The sequence below is a fragment of the Amaranthus tricolor genome, chromosome 7 (genome assembly GCF_026212465.1).
Source record: "Amaranthus tricolor cultivar Red isolate AtriRed21 chromosome 7, ASM2621246v1, whole genome shotgun sequence".
In the NCBI taxonomy this organism is placed as follows: domain Eukaryota; kingdom Viridiplantae; phylum Streptophyta; class Magnoliopsida; order Caryophyllales; family Amaranthaceae; genus Amaranthus; species Amaranthus tricolor.
In genome coordinates, this window is record NC_080053.1 from 28,949,405 (window position 1) to 28,974,243 (window position 24,839).

General features: G+C 34.8%; 2 protein-coding genes across 3 annotated transcripts; both read left to right on the forward strand.

Moving 5' to 3' along the window:
• Positions 1-466: 466 nt before the first annotated feature.
• On the forward strand, positions 467-9,127 carry LOC130817708 (gamma-glutamyl hydrolase 2-like). The gene is made up of 10 exons (XM_057683560.1): positions 467-936; positions 1,672-1,758; positions 2,724-2,813; positions 3,443-3,537; positions 4,333-4,393; positions 6,394-6,483; positions 6,570-6,632; positions 6,781-6,869; positions 8,563-8,655; positions 8,743-9,127. The coding sequence occupies exons 1-10, from the start codon at positions 562-564 to the stop codon at positions 8,774-8,776; spliced, it is 1,077 nt and encodes a 358-aa protein (XP_057539543.1). The 5' UTR covers positions 467-561; the 3' UTR covers positions 8,777-9,127.
• A 4,944-nt stretch (positions 9,128-14,071) lies between these two features.
• LOC130817954 (uncharacterized) lies at positions 14,072-21,536 on the forward strand. Of its 2 annotated transcripts, none has more exons than XM_057683940.1 (8): positions 14,072-14,267; positions 16,449-16,504; positions 16,591-16,715; positions 17,939-18,098; positions 19,278-19,693; positions 20,209-20,652; positions 20,926-21,064; positions 21,183-21,536. In XM_057683940.1, the coding sequence occupies exons 1-8, from the start codon at positions 14,199-14,201 to the stop codon at positions 21,319-21,321; spliced, it is 1,548 nt and encodes a 515-aa protein (XP_057539923.1). In that variant the 5' UTR covers positions 14,072-14,198; the 3' UTR covers positions 21,322-21,536. The 2 variants fall into 2 exon arrangements, with proteins under 2 accessions (XP_057539923.1, XP_057539924.1); XM_057683941.1 differs by having other exon boundaries at positions 14,086-14,267; positions 19,278-19,675; positions 21,183-21,509.
• Positions 21,537-24,839: the final 3,303 nt, after the last annotated feature.

Consider the following 24,839-nt stretch of genomic DNA (forward strand, 5'->3'; position numbering starts at 1 on the left):
AATATTATTGTTTGTTGGTTATTTGCTTGAGAAAACATGGATACAAAGACAAAAGTCAACGCAAAAACTATTTGTAATAGTTTCTATTGTTTACGATTGGAAGCCAACATTTCAACTGAATTCAAAATCATATATCAAACTTTATTTTTTGTTGTTTGAAAAACAAAAAAAAATCCTAAAACTCAAAAGTAAAAAAAAATGTCATTTACCAGACATCTACATGAATTAACAATAGTGTCATTTTGTTTAAAGTATCTTCCATTTACTTTAACTGTTAATATCGATTTTTGCGCTACTCAATTAATACAAATACGTTAAAAAACGAGATCAAAAATTTAAAAAATCAATTAATATATGTGAAATTTTAAATATTTTAATTAAAAACGAGTTTTTTATTATCCGAAATAATAGAATAATATTTTAAAATTCTATTTAAAAAAAAAATAATTTGCAAACATAGCCAAGGCATAAACATGATTAATCATCTTCTCCAACCAAGATCACATCACCTAATTCACCTTCATTACCCAACAATCAACTCCACTGACCATTATCCTCATCATGCTCCCTAACAACTCCCCTTCTTCTTCCTCAACCTTCCAATCAAAACTCTTATACTATCTATGGCTTCCATTAATAACTTCTTCAGTTTCCTCTACAAAACTCCACAATCCCATCATGCTTCCTACTGACCCAGATGTTACATCCCCTTCCACTTCTTACAAAAATCACTTTATCTGCCCTGCTTCCGACCCAAACCTTAATTTTCGCCCTGTTATCGGAATTCTGAGCCATCCTGGTGATGGTGCTTCTGGAAGGCTTAAAAATGGTACCAATGTTTCATTTATTGCTGCTTCTTATGTTAAATTTGTAGAGGCTGCCGGGGCTAGAGTTATTCCTATTGTTTATACTGATCCCATTGATGTTATTCTTAGTGTAAGTCATTTGTTCTTTGTTTTGAATTTATTTTGAGATTTGTAATCAATTGGGTTTTGATTCAGCCTTTTAGTTAGTGTACACTTTACTTAGATGGGTTTAATTTGTTATATTTGAGATGAATTTAATGTATTTCTAGAAGAATTAAGGTTATGGAGTTAAGATTTATAGTTATTTGGTTCATGTTGTGATGGACTATATTGAATTAGAATGACCTATTAAATCATTGTCAATTCTTATTTTTAAGGAAGTTGGAGATGTGTTTGCTAAAAAGTGTCACTACATAATGACCTCTTACTAGTGTAAGATTGTGTATATTCGTACTCCACTCGAGTGGGAACCACTTAATAACAAGAGTAAGATTGCATACATCTGAACCCTTCAATTCCCGTCTAAGCGGAAGCCAATAGTGTCAGGGTAATGACATGTTGTCGTTGAAGAATTAAGGCTTAGGATTGGTACCAATCCTCTTGTTATGTATGATGATTCTGAGTGAAATTTTCTCATACGTAACATTGTTTATGGGAATTAGCCTCTTTGTTCTTGTATGGGTTATCATGGATTGGCAACTGGTTGTATACTCAGTTTTGGATATATTTCTTGTATAGATATAGATATGGATTATGGATCAGATTCAGATAACATAATTAGCAATTGGGGACAAGTGATTTATTTGATGTTGATTGTCATATTAAGTTGTTAGTTGTTACATTTTAAAAATTTGTCTTGCTGCAGAAATTGGATTTGGTAAATGGGGTGCTTTTTACTGGTGGATGGGCTAAGCGTGGTTTGTACTTTGAAGTGGTTCAGAAGATATTCCAGGTATCAAATATGAATTGTTTTCCTTTTTAAAAAGTAATTCTTTAAGAGTTGAACTTCTATATTTGAATTCGTGGTGATGCTAATGAATGATGTAGAATTGTAAATATAGGAGATGTTTTATATTGTTTTTATTTCTTTCTATGATGGTTCATAAAATCCGAATCAGAAGAAATATGTTAATGCCCTATGTAGACATGAATGTAGATAATGGGGATGTTTTATATTGTTTCTATTCATCTTGCTAACTCGGTAATCTCTTAGAAAACTCTAATAAATGTCCGTCAAGATTGTTCTTTATGCGTGCTTACACGATATATTATCATGCCATATTTAAGTGCTCAACCCATAGTGCAATATGTCGTTACCCAATGCCAAGTGGCTTTCGCCTTGGCGGGGTTGTTTGGGGGTTGATGTTTGCAACTTTACCCTTGTAATAGTAATTGTTTCCAATGACCATTGATGATAAATACTGTTTGCAATTTCACATAAATAAGAAGCAAGACTAGACATATTAGACAACAAGGAATTATGAATCTTAAGTTAAGAAGTCTACTCCTAATTTGTTAGGGGTAATATAAGAAGTGTCAAGAAAATTAGACAACAAGGACCTTGAAGAACATTCTAGATTCAATAACCTTCTATCTTGTTCGAAAATTATTGTTTTTGTTGCCCTTACTTTGTAGAAATAATCATATCTATATGTTGTAAAAAGACTAATTTGAGAATGAATCTCTAGCCTTTATCTTGCAATCATGCATTATGGTGCATCGTGCATCGATAATCTGAAATGGGCACTCAAAGTAAAATGATAAGTCCAAGTAACATAGTTAAGAACCATTGATATGATATGTTGCTCGCCCAGGACTTTTGATTAGACAATTGATTAAAATCTCATGCAATTCAGCTATACCTACGTAAGTTGTATCGTGGTTCATACATTTGGTTCTGGTATCTGTATTCTGCAGAAAGTGTTGGAGAAGAATGATGCTGGGCAGTTTTTTCCTTGTTATGCAATCTGCCTAGGATTCGAGCTGCTTACAATGATCGTCAGTAAGGTGATTCATTTGTAGTTCACCAGCACCTATTTAGTGTTTGTTTTTTCATGGAAGTTATGTCATGCTTGTCTATTCTCCTTGAACTTCTGTTGAATAAAAACCTACTCTATGCCGGTGGACATTCTCAGATTTCTACGCTATCTTAAATTAATTAAACTAAATCTTTTTGGTAATTTTCTGTTTCCCCCTTGCATCACCTCCTTCTGTTTGGATCATAAGTTCCTCAAAAAGAATATTTGGTTTTAACCATTCCAAGCTTTCTGATAAGAGAAATGAATATAGGACCTAAACTTTTACATGGTATTGCTTATTGACAATATACTCCCCTTAGCATGGAGCTATGTTACTTGGACTCGGGTGCTGATATCGGATACTGATACATGTCCATGTGTCGGATACGTTTAAATATTCAATTTTACACCTAAAATGAAGTGTCTAAGTGTCATACTAATGCCCGAGCATCAAGGATCATACACGGGTACGTAAAGCAAAATGAAGAGTCCGAGTAACATAGGTGTGGAGTGTTACTTCTATTTTATGCCGCATCAAATGTCTCCTAGTATAGGCAATAAGTGAAATTACTTTCTGCTCAATTATGCTCCTTGACTTTTAAGACTTGTTGATTGTAGGACAACAAGATCCTCGAGAACTTCAGTGCAAGTTATCAGGCATCTACTCTTCAATTTGTTGACAGTGTAAGCATAGAGGGAACTGTTTTCCAGAGGTATTCAATATGTACATGCTATTCTGTGTAACTGTGATATTGATACTGCCCGAGTTTCCGCACTCTGATCACATGGTTTTGAAATCTGTAGAAGTTTTAGCTCTAAACATGGGTACAGTGTCTGTTATATGGCTGTGTTTCTTGCCCCTATATGTTTTTCAAAGGCAGGGGTTAACAGGATAATCTTAACCTTTTTTTCAAAAGTTTTGTGGTCAGTAAATCATATTGATTGAAGCATGAGTTGGTGAATAATTCACTATGGGAAAAGAACACAAAAAGGAAATATATATTGCATTCGCTCTTATGAACTTCGTCCATTCTATAATGCTACACTTTCATTTTTCCCATTTACGACTATATAAATCTTAAAAGATATCATGTAACAAAGGATGTATAATGTATCTATATGGTTTACATAATTTGAGTGCCTTTAAAGTTCTAAATGTTATTATTAGAAATTTTAACTAAACCTTGACATAGTGATTAAGAATTTTTTAATGACTTTTGGCTATTGAAGAGCAGAGCCGTCTTGAAAAATTTGAGGGCCCTGTGCAAAACTTTTATTTTGCGCCTTATTTTTAGTAAATATATTTATTTAATTAATAAACTTAACGCATTTCTTTTTTATTAACTTTTTCATATACGGGAGAAAGAGGGGGTTATGTGCAGTCGATCACCTCGCACACCCTCAATGACCCCCCTGTTTAAGAGCTCTGTTGATGTTGAAGTTTTTACAATAGTTTTCTTGTAGTTTAAATTGTGTGCCATTATTTTTGTCAATTTCTTTTGTTGCAGGTTTCCTCCTGAATTGCTGATAAAGTTAAGCACAGACTGTCTTGTAATGCAAAATCATAAAGTGAGTTACACCACATCAATAAATAATTTGGTCTGCTGTTTTTCATACATAGGCACAATTTGTACATCGCCTATTATTCTGAATGCTTGACATTCATTTACTGTGTGATTTGGACATTGAGTAATGAGCCATGACATCTTATATGCTCTTTTTACTGGAAGTCGGATCTTTGACTGAAACGGGTCGCTTAGTAAATCGGATCTTTTTACTGGAAGTGGGATGTTTTATTCAGTGCATTATTTGCTTTTAAGGCTACTAGTTTTGCAATCACTGCTTCTTTATACTCTTTACTTCATAAAATTAATAGCTCTACCCATATACTGCTGTTTTTTCTGGGTAGCCTTTATTTTTCTTGGCATTAACATTGATTACCCTTTGATAAGTAGTTATATATTGAAACCATCATGTTTTAAGCAGAATACCTTATGTGGGTGCTGTTGACTTGTGCCATTGGTAGTTGATTGCCGATGAACCGATGATAATATAATCTCTTTTTGATGCTGTGTCTGTTTGAATCTGGATCAATGTTTGAAATTAGTAGATAGTGAGAGCATACATGTTTTATTGAGAAGTAAACTAAATTTTTGCGATAAAAATGTTCCAAGGTTGTATATTTTATCATCCGTGTATTATTTTCTTTTATGCGAGTTTAGTCATTTGCTCACGAGCAATGACGCAACAGCGTATGTAGTGATTAAACTTCAAGCTGATGTTGCTGGTGAGCATACCAAGTTATCTAGTAGTTTGATGGTACTAGTGAGCAGATGATAATTATGCTTGAATGTACTGGTGAGCAGAATAAATCAACAAACTTGACTTAATAGAAGATCAATAAGAAAACAAGGTGGAAAAAACAAATAAAGGATGTAAGCCTGAATGTACTGGTCTATATCGTCGTATGATATTGGTGGCACTAGCATGGTAAGAATTCTAGCTTTTCTTGAGAGATGTTTCACTGATGCTTCCTCCTCTTCCATTGGGAAGAAGGCTTACTTCACCCTCCACCAATGTGCGATCGAACGGATTTGAGGCCATTACAAAGTTACGAGATTTTGTCCCACATCGGTTGTAATTGTAAGGACAACTAATGTGGGGTTTCCTACTAAGCTAATCTTTTGGGTTTGTTATCTCGTTTGTTCTATAACAATGATATCAGAGCCGACTTGGAGTGGTGGTCTACCTAGTGGTGGCCAACCAGGTGTGAACAACGAGGATCAAACTCAGAGTGGTGGCTTGGGTTAACCAGTAAGCCAGCTGTGACCAACGAGGATGTTGGGCCTTGTGGGGGTTCAAATGTAATGTAATGGATTTGAGGCCATTACAAGGTTTTCGGACTTTGTCCCACATTTGTTGTATGGGCAACTAATGTGTAATTTGTTATTTTTTTGATAAAGAAAATTATTTGACGGGAAATTGTCACAGGTATAGATGTATCAGGAATCCAAGACCTAGAATCTGAATTCCCATAGGGGGAAAAATTATGAAGAATGGATAACAAATCAACAACAAATTGAGGGTCTCTTTCTAAAGGATGATGCCTAAAAAAATGACAATGCCACTTGATTATAGAGTAAATGTGTGGTTCATGGAGTAGACGAGTCTTCTCACGTACTAGGCTAGTCTTTTGGGTGGGATATCTCGTTCGTTCTATAACACAATGCTATTCAATAAAGAGCAATTTAGTCTGTGAAGCATATTATTGACGCCACTTTCGAGTGAATATCAACATTTTGCACATTCGATGTCAGAAATCAAATGGCTAGTGTTAACTTTGTTAGTTTTGTTAATTCAAGAAGGAAATTATTTGGTTCTTAAAATCATTCCAGTGTGTGCAAACTCATGAAGGCAGTAACTAACTCACTATGCATTATATTGTTTGTTCCGTCTTTCATAACGCCTTTATCTCCTTCCATATGTTGTCTTGCTAACGTTGTTCATATAGTTCTTTTAAGTATCTTTCCTAGATACACATTCAGTGATTTTCCTTTGCTTTGCAACAGTATGGCATATCACCAGAAACACTTAAAGGGAATCATCGCCTCTCGAGTTTCTTCAATATCATAACAACTAGCACCGACAAAGATGATAAGGTGGCATGTTGAATTAGCGTTTACTGTCTACCCTTTTTTTTCTCGTATGCTAAGGCGTGGAGCCTTATCAGATTTTTGATGTTTAGGTATATGTCTCAACTGCTCAAGCTCATCACTACCCTATTACCGCCTTCCAGTGGCATCCAGAGGTAACGCATGTCTCTCTAGTTCTCTGTGCAGTGTGCACAAACAAGGAGTTGCTCTTGCCTTTTTTGCTCATGCCTGGTTGTCTGTATTGATTGTATGTTCTTAACGAAACAATACATGATGTGATCATTCATGATGAGCTGAATGCAGAAGAATGCATTTGAATGGGGTTATTCTATGATTCCACATTCGGAAGATGCCGTTCAAGTGACGCAGCATGTAGCAAATTTTTTTATCAGGTGAATGCTGTTTAGCCATCTTAGCTTTTTTTGATTCTACTTAATCTTTGTTTCTGTCTAACTTCCAAGTATTACGTCTTTATAGTTGGGTATCTACAATGAAAGGGCAGGAATTAGAATCTGTTCCTTGAACATAGTAGCATGCAAATTTTGTTCTCTTCTATTTCTCCTATCTTTTCTATTTGTAGTTCTCTGCTTTTGGGTTATGAGTACTGATGTAGTACACAAATTCTTGTAAGATATTAATTGGGCTGGCCCAAAAAGGAAAATATAGATTAAGTTTTTCGGTAGGCATTAAGAATATTGTAAGTAGGTATTTAAATATTGTAAGTACTTTAAGTACATACTCGGTGGGCATTAAGTATATTGTAGGTAGGCATTAAAGATACTGTAAGTAGGCATTAAGGATACGGTAAGTAGGCTAGTATGCTAACTTTCTCTGTAGGCATCAAGTAAGTTGGCATTTTATGTACTTTCTCGGTGGGTATTAAGGATAATGTAAGTAGGCATAAAGAATAAAGTAAGTGAACATTAGAGACGGTCTCTCACGAGACCGGCTGAAAGTAAAATGGTTTATTAAACATGTTTGGGGCTGTCTAATTGGGTCACCGACCTGAATAATGAGTCGAACATAAAAATCAAGCTGGCTAAGCTGACGGCAACACCAAAACTAACCAACCTGAAACATCACATCCCTAACCATGTGCGCTTCTATTATATGTGGAGCAACAAATGGTGCTAGCGATCAAGGGTTAAACAGGAACAACTTGTTCGTTATTTTCTAGGATAAGACTGCACATATTTGAAAATCCCAATCCCGCTTAGGTAGAACAGAATTGTGGGCTTTGGGAAAATGCATGTTTGTCTTTCTCATTCTCCATGCACCAAGAATTCAATTTTAAATGAATTCATTTCTCATGTTTAGTGGGTATTGGGTATCAGTCAACATGTACTGAAAAGATGTCATTCTTTGTATTTTGTGTCCTCTTGTTGAGTTTGCATTCACTTCGTTCTTCCCTTGAAATGAGTCTGTTGAGTAAAAAATAATAAATTAATGATAATAATTAGAAAGCTTAAAAGTCCGAGAGGCTAATTGGTATCGGTTATGATGAAGAGAGCTAGATATTCCAATCTCACGCTGTAACACCCGGACCTCGTCCGGATCTAAGCCTCTATCCATGGGGGTTATATACCAACCCTGCAAAACAATACAAGCCTTTTCCGGTGTACTTTGTCCTCATTCGCACTCACCCTGAACTAGTTCACCCACCCTAAGACTACTCCTCAGTCCACTCTTAGTACACTTACCTATAGAGTTTTCTGCAAATGAACTTCATTGATATGAGTAGTAAACATGGAAATTTACTCCACAGTCCACTTTAAGTACACTGACCTATAATGTTTTCTGCAAATGAACCCGCAAGTCCTCCCAAAAATTTACTCTCAATCGAACATTGGTAAACGGGAAAAAAATTTTTATGTTTCTCCCCCGACCAAACATTCTCCGAGTTTTAGTATACAAGTGGGGATTGGGTCATTTCTATCAAGTTTGATTTTGCTCGATTTATTTTGGTTTGAAATTGGTATCTGTAATGTGAGTGATGACTTGTTTGGATTGGATCATATACAGCTCTATCGTCAATTCCTTTGGATCATACACTGTCCTTATTTCGTCACCAAATTTTTTTTGCAGTGAGGCAAGGAAATCGCCCAACAGGCCGCCTACTCAGGATGTTCTCGACAATCTCATTTACAATTACAAATCCACATTTTGTGGCAATCGAGGGTAAGCTCCTGAAATCCCAATGTGAATCCATACCTTGACTTCTAATCGGTTAAAGGTATATATCCTAATTCCTTTGTTTAACAACAGGAGCGGGTATGATGAGGTCTATATCTTTGCATAATCGAATACATTCGTTGATGGAAGTGTAGCTTCTTCTCGTTTTGCTGTATTGAAGCAGCTTTTACGAATGTATTTTGGGATCGTACAAACTTGATTGGTTCAAATGCATTCGTGCCAAATCGTCTCCTACTAAGTTACACTACGTGTAATCGATATTTGCATCTTCGAAAGAGCATCTCCGAGCTCTATATTGTTGCTGTTATACGTTGCTTAGAGTGCAAATATCCTCTCCCCTTGTAAAGAATGTGATGGTGCAACTAGAAGAGTTCAATCGTACATTATTCATATATTCGGACGCTGTTATTTTGAATTATTACTTGGTCGACTATATTGATTATGGAGTTAGGATACATTCTCAATAATCTTAGAATGTGAACTTCGAACTACACACTATAATCGGTCCGAAACTAACCAATGGGGGCAAAATTATTGTTTTTTTTTCCATAATAATGATTAGTTAAGGCCGAATTCCCCAGGAAAACATCACAATATTTCTCATTCTATGATTCATGTAGGATTTAATATAAGTGGGAAAAACTGAGCAAATTGAACCGCTGAATATTAACGTTTCTTTTTAAACAAAGAAACACATATAGTATAATAATTTCTTGGTTACAAAATTTATGTTAATATATAATCTTAAATAATTTTGCTTTATTTATCGTTATCACACTTAACGATGTTACTAAGTAAATCACATAGAGTATTTACTCTCATAATTAGTAATGATAAAAGTTCGTTAAAAATTTTGCGGTAAAAATTTATTTTTTTTTATTTTTTAGATTTAGATTACAGGATAAGTCGATGAAAATAAGAATGGAATATACAACGAAAATTTGAAAAAAATAAGATTATTTAACAATTTTATTTCAAAAACAAGCTTTGTTCAAACTTTATTCCCAAAATAAGCGTCCTTACCTCCAAACTTAGGTTTGGTGTAAAGTCGCTCTTACTAACAGCGAATTAAAGCAAATGGTCAAAAAATTAGTAAAGGGTTAAGTCGCTGTTAGTAACAGCGACTTAAGGAGTTGACTGGTCAACTCATATGTCGCTGTTACTAATAGCGACTTGACTCTTGACCTGGTTTGACTTTTATTGATTCTGTTATATGATTTAAAATAACCGTTGTAAAATTGAAAAATAGCCGTTATGAAGTTGAAAATAGCAGTTGTTATTATCTTCTATAAAGAACTCCATCATCTCCCTACTTCATTGTATCCAAACTCTATCATTCTTGTTCTAGTTAATCGATTTTGAAGGTAACATAAAGTATTATGTTAGTATTATTCTCAATTTATAAATGTTAATATTATTTTTGAATGTTTACTTATGTTACTATATCATATGTGTTCCGTAGATGTCACAGGAGCATTCTATTGAAGAGCTTTGTGATTGTGATTATGAAGTTGAGATTCATACAAATTGGAGCGACGTCAATCTTGGTCGTGATTTTGTTGCTTGTCCTTTCTACTTGGATGAAGGATTCGGATGCACGTACTTTAGGTGGGTTGCTCCGAAGGGTACCAAATCGCTTGAAAAAAAAACAAGAGCTTAAAAATGAGGTATTGAATCTCAAGAGACAAATAGATCATATGGAACATAGGAAAGAAGAGACTAAAGGATTATGAGAAAGTTGAAGAAGCAATCTTAGTTAGCAGCGGTGGTTTAACTTAACGAATGAACTATGTAATTTGATATGGATTCGTTGAACATGAATGAAATTGTGTTGAATTTTCAAGAGCATTTTCCCTATTTGAATGTCTGGTTGTTTTTAATTAAATTCATACTACATTCTTGGCGGAATGATTCATCGCCAAAAACTCTGAGTACTTAACATCATTTCATTCATAATAAACGTGTGATAATACGATAAAAATATATACATCTACATATATATTACAAATTATACACAAAAGTCCAAATGTTACAAATATTCAATATGTACAAATGTTCAATATATACAAAATGTTACTAATGTTCAATATATACAAACAGTATACTAATGCTAATCTTCTTCCTGTACCCCGTCTAACTGTGACGGTTTACGACGCCTCCTACGATAGTAAGAGGCTGTCGCATGACGCTCGGGTAGGGGAGGTGATTGATATTGTGATGATCCAGAACCCTGTGAGGACCCGGCACCATAGTCGGGGGACGTTGAGTCTACCTTCTCAAGATGAACGTCGGCATGATGAGGAGAAGACCCCTGCTCGTCCATAGTGGTGTCGGGCACAACAACTTTTGGAATGAAGTGCTGAAACTGTGTCCCTAGGAGTATGCCTTGGGCACTCCCCCGTACAGGCTTCTCTTGGGTGGAGCTGATGACAGATGCAATGCCCTGTGCCTACATTAAGACTGAAGTATTAATGAAATGTATAACATGGAAGTTCTATGGATAATAATCAACGTTGAAGAATACTTACAAAGTGTGTCATCGTCGGTGCTGCGGGAGCATATTGGGCTGCCGCGATGATACCTCGTGGTGTCATCCATCGACGAGTCATGAAGAGGAACCACGACATGTAATCCGCCGAAGTAGGTGCACCTACAAAATAATCATTAACACGGTAGAAGGTGAACTCCACAAGAGTAGTTATAGGCAAGAAATGTACACCCTTCATCACGTTATTTAATACTTCGGCTAAGTTAGTATTAGTAACACCATACCTATACCCTCTATCATGACATATTGACCATTTACACATATCACCATCTTGATCAATCCAAAAAAGAGCTTCTCGATTAGCAACACCAATAGCCTTCAATCCCTCGATGACCTTATGTGGTTGTCTTTGCTCTGTAGTCCTTCTATACATCTTCTTCAGCTTCACATTACCCATTTGACGGTTGAAGTTACTTAACAAATGCTGCAAGCAAACCCTATGATGGGCATTCGGAGGTTGCCATTCCGGCTCCTCTATGGTTGCTAGAATGCCCGTATGTCTATCGAAAATAACACATAAACCTGGACTATCCATCACATGCTTACGAACACACGCCACAAACCAAGACCACGCGGCTATGCATTCTTTCTCTACCAAAGCAAGGCAAGCGGGAAGATTCCCTTATTCCCATCTTGAGCAATCGCAATTAACAACGTATGGCGATACTTACCATATAAATGTGTTCCGTCAATGGCAATAATGGGTTTGCAATACTTGAACCCCTCAATACTAGGTTTAAAAGCCCAGAACACAAGTTGGAAAGTACTAATACTAGGACGGACGTACACACCAACATCATTATGTTCCTTAAAGAACCACTCAACTACAGTCCCGGGGTTAGAAACTTGCATTGCTTTCAAGAAGCGTGGAAGAAGAGGATAAGAATCTTTCCATGTCCCATAGATGGAGAGAAGGGCTTGTTGTTTAGCACATCATGCCTGCTTATAGGTCACTTTGACACCAAATTGGTCTTTCACCATTTGTCGCACCATAGAGATCTTAATTGACGGGTCTTCAGCAACACAATTTTTAATAAGATTGTTAATCACAGAAGATGTCAAATGAATGTGTCCAGCTGACACATTTTCAGTACTTAATACACAACCCCCATGCTTCCCTTTATATGTAACAATCTCCCATGAAGGTGAATGGGAGCTCTTCCTAGCCCTAAGCCTCCAAGCACACCCTCTCTTACACTTCAAGGTGAGCACGGTTTGATTTGAAGTCTCAGTTCGGTACTCTACGTTCCTACGAATATGATAAAATCTAACAGCATCCAACAACACATCCTTGTTATCAAACATCATACCCTTTTGGAACTCTCCTTCATCGGTGTAGGTTGTATCACAATCCCAAGACCTCCAAGAGTTGTCCTCAACATGTTCATCGAGAGGGGGAACTAGTGCATAAGGTGTAGGAGCAATGATTGTTGGAATGTTGCCTAAGCTCATGTCATTAGCTAGAGCCTCCTCGTCAACACCCACATCGTCCTCGGAAGAAGCTTCTACGAATTCATTACTCTCACTATTAACATCACCCCAAGGCTCATTTGTTTCTTCTAAGTTAAAAGTATCGTCATTTGAGACTTGAATTTGAAGTTGATAGGTTTCATTAGAAGGAAAAGAAGAAGATGGCATAATGGGATTTTGGGTTTCTTGGGTAGGGAAGGGCGTATGAGAAGGAGCAGAAGAAGTTACATTCAGGAATGCATTTGTTTCTACAACATTGACGTCTTGATTCACTAGGGGTACCTCTTCTACATATAACTCTAAAGAAGGAATAGAGGTAGACTTTGAGTACTCCCACATTGCATCTATAGCCTTCTCATTCTCAACCGGAAAAGCTAACAAATCTCCACTCATATTGTACTTAAAACTTACATTAACAGTACTTCTTATAGTGTCAATGCCAATCTTAGAGCATATAAGATGTTTAAATTCATTCAAATCCATGTTTAAGTTGCATGCAAACAGTTTACGTCTTCCCCCAACATACTTAACATTGCTACTACTTGATCGAATTGAACCATTCCAAAAACATACAATAGTCACACGAAATGAAGCCATTTCTACAACAATACGTACAAAATCAACATCACCATCAAGTTCATAAATATATACTACATAACAACATTGATTAAATTTACGTTTTGTATACAAACATTCTCTAAATTAAACTCAAATTTAGGGTTCACATTTAAACATTCTCTACATTAAACTAAAACATTTTCTACATTAAATTCATGAACAAACAACTTCAATATGAAGATCATGGCAAATAACAAGTACATTTGACATATTCATAGAGTTTGATATTATATGACCACTATATATGACATACATTTTAAAATCAACAAGAACTAAAAAATTTACCTTAATAAGCTGTAGATCAACAAGAAGTAGTAAATTGCAAATTTAAGAACCTGCATTTATGTGAAAGTTCATGAACATTTTGTGAACCCTAATGGTGAAAAGATTGAAGTTGATTTTAATGGTGGAAAGAAGAGGGAGATCTCGTAGGTTGAATAAGGAAATAAACTGAAATGAGGAAGAAAGAGAACTGGAAAATTTAACTCGCATTAAGTCGCTGTTAGTACCAGCGACATATGAGTTGACCAGTCAACTCCTTAAGTCGCTGTTACTAACAGCGACTTAACCCTTCACTAATTTTTTGACCGTTTGCTTTAATTCGCTGTTAGTAAGAGCGAGTTTACATTAAACCTAGATTTAGAAGTAAGGACGCTTATTTTGAAAATAAAATTTGAACGAAACTTATTTTTGAAATAAAGTTGTTAAATTACAAATTCAACTTTATCTAGAGACCAACTAAAACCCAATTCTTACAAATTCGGAATCTCATCTAAACTAGAATCCAACATATAAATGCAGCTGTGCGCCGCAGATAATGGCGGGAAAACGTTGCCCTACTCCTCTCAGTTCTCAAAACTTCTTTCACTCTTTCTTCTTCTGAAATCAAAAAATGTCAGAAATCGAAACCCTAGGAATTCTCGAAGAGATTTCGTCCTTGGTTTCTGTTCGCCTCCAAGTGGTACTCTCCTTCTCTTCCTCTATGCATTACTTTCTGATTGACCCAAGTTTTTAATGAATTGATGATGCATGATAATTCAACTTTTATTTCCGCGTTTTAATTTTCTGATTTTCGCGATTTTATGTGAAGAAGTTGTGCAATTTGTGTCGATTACTATCATCCTTTGTTAGTTTCACATTCTATGTCAACGCAATCTATATATGCAATTTGATGGATAAGATTTGAGTTTTTCTTCATTTGGAATTGCTATTTCGAACTATTAGTATTGCCAAATTAATTTAATTGGGATAAAGGGTGAAGTAGTTCTTAAAATTGCGAAGGGTACTAATCTTGTGTTTGGCTGTGATGGTAAATGTTGAATTTGGATTTACTAGATTGAAACTTGAGCCATTCTTTTCGGGAGTTGATTTAATTTTATATGTTTTTGCTAAGATGTTGGCGAAAGGGTTTGGGAAACAAGATTTCAATTCAAAATTTAAAAATGTTTAAAATTTAGTTTTTGGCAAAAGAAAAAAAATTTGAATTTGAATTTATGCCATTTTCACCCTCATATTTTTAAAATTAGTTTAAGTTGAGAATTTAAGAATGGCTATCCAAACGTTCTCATTCTCAAACTCTTATTTATTATTTTATTATTGAAATCTATGATTTGAAATGAATTTTTTTTTTGCAAAACACAACTTAGTCGAGCTTGACTTTTTGATTACCTTTAGTATAGCTAATCTTCCTTTTGGTTATAAATTTCTAAATTAAAGGGGTGATATATACTACTTCTGTATCTTTCCAAATCATGGAGAAGATTGTATCCAATCTCTCAATTTGGATGACACCAAAATTTTCCTCACTTCTGTAGTTCGAGTACTAGATAGCAGGAACGACAAAAGATGCTTATTTCACAAGTGGACCATAACAATAATAATCACTGCGCCATACTACAAGTTAAATAAAAAAAAACGAAGTGACTGTTTAGATGTTACTATAGTTTCATCATGTCTTGGACCTCTTGGCTCTAAATTATCTTCTATTGGAAGTCTAAATTTTATTATTTAGATTACTTATCTTTAGTTTGATTTTTGTCTTTATATTTTGAGTTAGGTAAGAGGAATAAGGGTATAGGGTATATTGTAACTTTTTGCACACTCTTTGTTTACCTCAGTTTTGTCATGTGCTAATAAGGCTGAATACCTGTTTCAGTTAAAAGTTGCGTGAACATATGCAATACTTTAGGATGAGCAAAGAAGGGGAAATATGCGAATAATTACATATTAATTTTCTCAGTTGCAGATTAGTATTAAATGAGTGTCGAATAAAGTATAATATTTGTTAAAGAGACTTTTTAATATAGATTTGTTTTGGTTCATGTAATCAACTTATATGATAGGATTAAGGCTTTGATATTGTTGCGATTGACTCCATGCTCAAATTTAGAATATCTTGAATGTGACAACATATAGTGCCAAGCCATAGTACCATAAGGTTTAGTCCATTAAAGCCATAATATATATATTTTTTCTATTTATCAAATCTATCAATTCACCTAACTCTACAAAGTCTACTAACCTTCTATAAAGAATCAAACAAAGTTGTTTTTCCATAATCCTTTATGTTGATTTACTAAAAACCCTTTCTTATTTGACACCACTTGCAGTTTGTTCCTTACATGCTAATCACTGCATCCAAATCTAGTCATTGCAATGCCTTATTGACTGGGACACCCCAATTGGAACAATATTACATATTTTATTCATGTTGTGATGAAGATTGTTTGCTAATTGTCTATCACAATGTACCATAATTTGCTAGACAATTTGCCTTTTGAATTCATGATTCGCCTAAATTAATCCAACAATAGCCCATAACTGACCATAGTTCATTTTTTTCGATTCGCGAATCATGTGATACTGGTCCATCATGACGTTCCTTTACACAAACATATTATCGAGCCATTTTTAATAATTGCCCAAGGATCACATGGCTAGAAGTGGCACAAAAACTAACTTATTGGCATAGTAAATAAGTAATATCTTAGTATTTTACTGATTATAACTTATATAATAGTCCTTTATCAAATGGGTTAAGTCAAAGCACTAGATACTTTTATGCCATTGTCTATTTCCATTCCTTTTGAACCAAACTTCTTACATTTTATACTTGGTGATTTGTCTTCTTCTCATTTTTCAGGTTTCTTACAAATGGCTTAGTCGAAACTTTTTAGTTTCATCAAATGTTGCAAAAAAGTGAGCCTTCATTGAACATATATGCTTTGCATATTTTTCAAATTGTGATGCAAAAGTAGTGCAACTTACACCTTAGTTTTATTTAGGTTACTTCAAGAGTTTGTGGAGAAACAAAAAGATGATTTGGAAGTTGTGTACTCTCTGGCGGGATGGTTGAAGAAAGCTCCACCAACTTACCACATTAGACTTGTTCCCGGGCCAAAACTTGCAGGTTAAAGCTTATAAATGATGTTTAATCTATAATTAGGCTTTTAATTTTCATATTAGATTTTTTTGTCAGTTGTTGACTTGTTGAGGTTGTCCTTTTTTTAAAAGCGTACTTTTTTCTCATTTGGACATTGTTTATAAAGTCTCACTTGATCGCATTTTGTGCTTAGTATGTTATGAAAATATAGTCATTTGTAGTCTTATTAGATTCATGTAACTTACTTTTCATACGTAATTTTATATATTTTCAAGAAAATTTGACATGATAGCCCTTAATTATTGACTTGTCTACATGGTAAACATTTTTTTTAATTCACATGTTAACCCTATGATTTGTACAAATAGAGCATGTGAATTGTGACCTTTCATGCCAAAAAGCATAGCCTTATATTTTGATAGGTTGTAGGCATTACATCGTCACGTTAAGTGGTCTTCGATGCCAAAAAAATATTAATTGGTCGTTAAATTACACGTTCTTAACGGTGGACTTATCTATATGGTTAAATAAGGTTACGTCGGTCTGTTGCATTTGTATTCATAGTTACCATGTGAACTAAAAATTTTTTTTGTCTACCATATAGAAAAGTTACTACGTGAACTAAAAAACTTTTGGTTACACTATATGGAGTAGTATATTTGGTGTTACATGACCTGTTTATCTCGAATTATTGTCAGTTTTGGTCTATTTTTAAGCCATTTTAAGCAAATCGTAAATTCAAAAAATGAATTAGCTCGCGAATTATGTTACACTATTCTTGACGCTATACGAGGCTTTTGAAATGAAGTCAAGGGAGTTGAAAGTGTTTTAGATGATTAATAAAGATATTCATCTAGTTTTGTTATTTGGTATGCCTCTGTTAAGTTCCCCGAAGAGCAATTTTATATCATTAGTGTAGTATGTAATGTCATCTAATGATCTAATCATTTGCAAACAGCAAAAAGGTTAGTTGATATACTGTTGTAACCGAAGTCTAAAACTTTGCATCTGGAAGAGAATAACATGTGTCCTTTTGTCTTCTATATCTTGCACATTTTTTATTTCTTTGGCAATGAAATGACATTAATTATGAGTTTTGTTTTGAAATCTTGTACTTAAACTACTCACCCTGAAGGCTTAAATGGAGAGCATTCAACAACAGTAAAAGTTAGTTGACACTTCAATAAAATAGTTTTAAGCGTCAAGAATATTTGAGTCTTTTGCTCAAGAGAACTGGATGATTTTTTCAGAAGCCAAGCATGATTTTGATGGCAATTGCTCAGTTCAAGTCTATAGTGTACAAGCTTGTATCCCAAAAGATCCAGCTGCTATTTGGAATGCAGAGTTCATTCAAGCTGATGAACTTTTCAAGCAACCCATTACAGCTGAAAATTGTCTAAGAGATAATAGGTAAACCTCTTACCTAGTCAATTGCCTTTGTGTAAACTCTCTATACCTTAAATTTCTATACACTTTGCTTTATTATTTGTCTCAAAATTTTTTTTATTTCCAATTTATGTTGAAGAGAACATTTGAATGACATAATTTTATTTTTTTTCTTCATTTCAATTGGTTTTCTCCTTCTAGCTTTTTAGCCTTGTTTACGATCTTAGTTTGGTTTTTCCAATTGGAAAGAAACATGTATACATGAGCTGGCAAGAAGCGGTGCATAAGTTTTAGTAGTTAGAGGAAGATGATGTCTAATTCTATTGGTAAGTTAAAAATTGTTGCAATGTAGTTCTGTGTGGATTTTCCTTTGTATGGGTTTCCAGTTTTTTATTATTTATTAAATTTTTTTCCCTGCTGCTAAAAACTGTTTTTAGAATAGTTTTGGTTCATTCTCTTTTACAGAAATTTCTCTTTGGTACATGTTGCCAACCCTCTAATGCCCTTGCCTGTATGATTTCTTCTAATATATGTGTGTCCTGCTCACCTAGATGAATGGAACTCTAATGTTAATTTTCAGGATCCCTTTATTCTATAAAGAAAGCCTGGGGATGCCCTTCTGAATATCCAGGCTCTAAAAAATACTAAAAGCTTGACTTGATGATTATTACTTGGGACCTGGGAGGGATGAACATGGAAGCCTAAAGGGTTGGGTCATGATTGGAATGATGGGGGTGGTGGTTTGCAAACAATCCTAAAACTTATGATATGGTTCATAGATTCATTGTTCAGAGGAGAAAAGGTGCAATGAAATAAAACGATGCTTTGCGTTGATGAGTGTGAACTGTAAACTTTATATTAAAACAATGGACCGAAGAACCTGCTTAATATTCATCCAATCCTAGTGAAATAGATACTTATATGAAATGGTCCAGCTTGAGAAGATGAATTTTGGGAATGTTCTCTGGGAAGAAGTTTCTCCTTGCTCTTTTAATAGCCAAAGCAGTACTTGATTCTGCAGCTAAATTACATTTGCTTTTTTCCTCAAGACTAATTGCTTTCGTAGAAGCTACCAGCTTCAGCTTTTAGTCTAGCATCTGTATCTGAGATTAGCTTTAATCTCTGCTTAACATCCCTCCCCCTCACTTCATTGATCAACCTATGAACACTTTCTAATTACTTGTTTCTTTTTACTGAGTTAAGGTTCTGTGGTGTCTCGAATTCCTTTGTTAAGCGTAATGCTGAGGGCGCTCCTGTAGCCTTTCCAGTGCCAAAGACTAAAAGTGCAGGGCTTTCGGGTCAGGCTGTTGGTAGTTCTGCTAACCAAATTGACACGAATGTGCAACCCCAGCAAAAAAAGTTGGAGCAAGCTAGCCCAAAACTAGCTCTACAGTCATCCAAAGTAACTACTTCCAGGACTGAAACTAACAGGTCTGGTACCTCTTTGCAAAACAAGGAGTCAGATAAAGAAAAAACTTCTCTTCCTAATAAGAGTAAAGGTCAGAGTGATAAGACCTCGTCAGGAACTGGAAGCTCCTTGGCAAATTTGTGGGGTCGTGCATCGTCAAAATCCAAACCTGTTAACTCTGTCGAAGAAAAAGGTGCTGATTTTAAAGCAGGTGACTCAGTTGCACAAATTTTCTCTGTGCTTGTATTTTTTTTATTTTATTTACTGCATATCAAATGCAATGCCAGTGATTTGTGTTAATTGAAACTTTGTAGGAACCTATTTATATGTGCTGGGTGTCTAGGTCAATCTTTGAGAACTTTAAATCGAAACTCAACGTCATAGTCTTTTACTTTATGTTTGATCGCATTCATAATGTGATTCTGTTTTGATATTCATTAATCTTGATGTCAATGAAATCTTTCGACACTGAGATCTGCTCGATTAATGGAATCCTAAGGTTTATTTTCACTGTTTTGAAAGTAGTTTGGCTTACATTGTTAGTAAAATCCAGTAGTCAATAGTGTCATGGAATTGCTGCCTTCAAAATATGGTCGGTTAGGAAAAAATTCTTGGAAAATAGAGTTCTCGGTTTGATACATAGGTATGTATATGCACCTGTTCTGGTTCATCTTATCTCATAGCGTGTTTTCAACTTTTTTGATTATTCTTGAACTGGTGTTTCAGTCAGTGCAGATGCTCAAATTAGTGCTCGTGAAAATTCAGAGGCTGCATGTAGTGATGATGAATTAGATGTCAATTTCAAGAGAGTTTCGAATGATGGTGGTAAGAAGAGAAGGGTAGTTTTTGATGACTCAGATGATGATGATGATGGTGATGGTGGTAAGAATAGAACATTGGACATGAGAAATAGCAAACTAAAGTTTGAAGAACGGGAGGAATGTAAACCAATAATCAGGGAAGAGAAAGCTGTTGGTGATCTCAACCAATCTGGTCGAGATATTTCAGCTCATGACATGGAAAAGAGTGTGAAAATTCCCACTTTGGAAGGGATTCAGAGAACACCTGAGGTTGATGCTGATAGAAAGAATAAACCTGCTGAAACTGCTCCTGGTTCTCCTAAAAGAAGAAAAGTATTAAAGACACGGATTGATGAGCGAGGGAGAGAAGGTACGACCGTCTACTTTTCTCTCCATAAGTCGGTGAAATGTCTTTGTTAGCCTTTTACTTGTTTGTAGAAGGCCATTCTTATTGGTTTCCGTTTAATGCCTTAACGGAGATTTCTCATTGCTGTAATGTTCTTATAATCCTCGTGTACCAAAGTCAGATTGTACCTGAGAATTAATACCTGTGTACTTGTGATTTCTGAAGGTAATCCTGTTCGTATTAATTTCCCACTGTGTTGATATTTGGGTCTTGTTTTCTTTTGTTCGTATTTTATAGTTACCGAGGTGATATGGGAAGGTGAAGAGGCAGACTTGAAGGATACAAATGCAGGAAAGAGTAGTAGTGACAGTGTGAAAAATTCTAATGGCCATGCCGGAAAGGCTGAAGAGAATGGTCCAGCAAATCCCGTCAACAGGTAATTATCCTATATACCTACACAAATGGCTTTTTTGGCAAATATTATCTAGTATCTTCGTTCTGCAAATCTTACAGCTTTTGTTAATAAACATGTGCTAATATATTATACACATCAGGCCTGCCGCTGCTAAGAAGTCGCCTGCAGTGGGAAGCGCAGCACCTTCTAATGCCACAGGAAAAGGTGGCAGTAAGAAAGGAGCGAATTCAAAGGATCCTAAGCAAGGCAATATACTGTCGTTCTTTAAAAGAGTATGATCCCTGTCTGACTTGACGTTATGCTTATGTGTAGACCTTTCGTCGTTTTCTTTTTGTGAATTATTTTTTTAAAATCAAATACAGGGTTTGCCACTAGGTTTAGTAATGTAATTGTGTTGTATTCTCATAAGCATTGAGCACATAATTTTCTGCTTCATTTGACATGCCTCTGCTGTTGTACTGTGAAATGGTGCATATACATATATTCTTGAAAAGTGTTGCATCAGACTTTGAGTACTGCATGGTTATGAAACTGTGCTACTCATTGCTCTCTGGTCTCACCCCCTAATGCTCCCGATCACAAAAGTTATTCTGAATTCAGCCTATGTGACCTACAAAATAATCTTAAAAGGTATTACCAAGATTAAGATCAGTGTGCAACATTAATATAAATATCCTGTATTCATGGACAAACAGGCAAACACAAAGGAGGTACAATGGATGGTCGACATACGACATTACATGATTTATATTCCTTTTAACATAATATGCTCCCCATGGTTATAACATTTCCAAATCCCAGATAGAGTACTTGAGGAACCACACACTTTATTTATTGGTTACATCTGCCAAATCATTAACAGAAAAAAACGGATCAGTAATCAAATAACCTAATTCCAACCATGGTAAATAATAAGTAAAAACTTCTCTTGTTGAAGCTTGTTAGTACCATTGAGCTGATGGAATCTGCTATCAAATTTCAAGAGGAAAACGTAGAGGGATAAGACAATTCAAAGAAAGCCCTTGCACAATGAACGACGTAAGTCATCGATCATCCACGCCTTCTCCATCCGTAGGTGTGTAGGACCCATTTTCATATTATCACCAAAGCAAGTGATGATGGCATGGGTTTGACCGGAATGTGCGATAATCACTCCTTCCACGGTTTGGTAGTCTTTGCCCTGTAACAAGGGCATGCACCCGGTGACTGTATTAAGTAGCCAAAGGTTGTTACATGCACTGTTTTATCACTCCTGTCAGCGAGATTGAGTTGTTCAGCAGTCAGTTTCAGTACAAAAGAATCAATTTCCATGATCTCCTTCACTCTCATGTACTAAGCTGCAGAAAATGCTTCAGAATTTGCCATAGGATCAAGGCCCTAATAGAAGAACAAAGGTTACATGCTAAACCAATTGAACAAATTCACATATGTAATCAATGATCAAAAGCTACCAACCATAAGAACTTTTCTCAAGGGTTTTGCTTGATAAAAGTCAAAGTCTTAATCCAAAAAGCATCTGGTGGACTATATGAACCATAGCAAATCAACGTGAAAGACTTATGTAGTATATCTTATGTTCCTTTGATTTTGCTATATTTTCTAGGTCGAATCAACGCGAAAAAGTATCCCTAAAAAATAAATTAAACATTAATTGATATTCCTAATGTCCCTTTGGTTTTGCTATATTTTTCATCTTAGCTCGTTTCTTTGACTTTGTTATGTTTTTATTTTGGGATATTATCAATTGTACCCCTGTATTATGGCACTTTATCAATGGTACTCCTATGTTTTTTTAATTCCAATGGTACCCCAAACTATCTTGCTAATTACAACCGTAACACTTTTCAACTTTTTTCTGTTAAGTTGCCATTAAATCTCGAATTTGACCTAATTATGATTAGTTTCTTCTTCTTCCCTTTTCCATTTTCTCTTCCTGCTCTCCTTCCATGGCTGCTTCAAATATTTGTTGAAGAAGCTCAAATCAGTCAAACAAATTGGTTATTTGAACCCAGATCGAATTCTTCAGGTTAGTAATTTTGATGGGTTTGTTGTTAATTTTCAATTGAAGTATAATTTTGTAGATAATTTCACTTCCAAATCTCAAACAAAATCAAATTGTTCCCCTAGATCTAAATTCGAAAAACCCGAGGTGATCGATGTAGATCAGCTCATCAAAGAATTCGAAGAAGATGAAGAACAGGAAAATCACGAACATTAACAGACTATTGTTTGGTTAGAAGTATATGAAATTGAAACAGAGGAAAGGGAATGAATTTAAGGGGTAAAGGAAAGTAAATGGGAATATGTAAATAACCCACTTTGTATACATAATCAATTCCATCAATAAAGAAACAAACTTAAAATCAAAAATAAACCAATTAGTACAGCAATTAACAAACATCACTTAAAAAATATAGAACTTTCCTGGGTCAATCTTATTGAAAGAAATTTAAAACCTGAAAACAACCCCATTGACTGAGAGCTAATTGAAGCTTGGCCTGTTCAAGTTCAGCTTCAGAAGATGAAGAAGTAAGGAGTGAAAAGTCAATAACAAAATCATCCATCCATGGGACAGAATCAAGTTTATTTTGTGGGTATCCATTTTTATGAATGAAATTTTCTGGGATTTCAATTTTACAGATTTTGGCTATCTCTTGAACTGGATTCCCTTGAAGCTGTTCCTTCATCATCAGTTTTGTAGATGCTTTGATTTGGTGTTCTTTAGTTTGAGTATTGACTTCGTGTATTGAGAAAAAATTATTAGGCTTTCTATTTTTTTTCCTTCAACAAATATTTGAAGCAGCCATAGAAAGAGAGCATAGAGCAGGAGGAAGAAAAGGAAAAAGAAAGAAGTAGAAACTAATCATGGTTAGATTAAATTTGAGATTTAACGGCAACTTAACGAAAGAAAATTAAAAAATGTTACGGTTGTAATTAACAAGATAGTTTGAGGGTCCCATTGAAATTAAAAAAATACAGATGTACCATTAATAATATATCATAACACAGGGTACCATTAATAATATCCTTTTATTTTTAATATAATTTTTTATTCTCTATTTTAATTTCATTTACAAACTTCTTTCCTTCCTTCTTCATTAGTCTATGTTTTGTCTAATTCTTTTATACTTAAATTAAAATAAAAAACTAGTGTAAAATTTAATCCCATGTTACAACTTGATATCATGTCTCAAAAAGAACACGTCCTACTTCATTTGATTCATTTATCAAGCTGGCATATTTGTTATATAAGATACCACATCCAAATAAGACACATGTCCCACTTCTATTTCCTCAATTTTACAACTAATTTGAAATTATGAAAACTCAGAAAACACCATTGCAAATAGACAGAAATGTCGAGGTTTTACCAAAATGCCATCAATTTTTATTTGAAAGACTATAAAATCTCAATAGATAACGTTAAATGGAATTAAACCTTTAAGTGATGAAAATCGAATTTGTCAACAAGATTGAACCAATTAAATACAAGTAATCAAAACTACAAGTGTCAATTTTTTCAATGATGATAGAATAATGTTGGTGGAACTCTTAATTGTTAAGTAATCCTGCACAAATGAACAAACAAGAAACCACAAAACCCATACTTTTCAAAATGCAAAAGAGCTAAAGAGTGTCCAATACATACAATTGATAGTAACAATATGGGTGGTACGGTAAACATCATTTATTCATATAGGATAAGATATTTAAGATAGTTTTATTTTTTGTTTTAGCATGTCATTTAAAAATACACTTTCTATTTATCATCATCTTTTTCATTGTGTCGCCACAT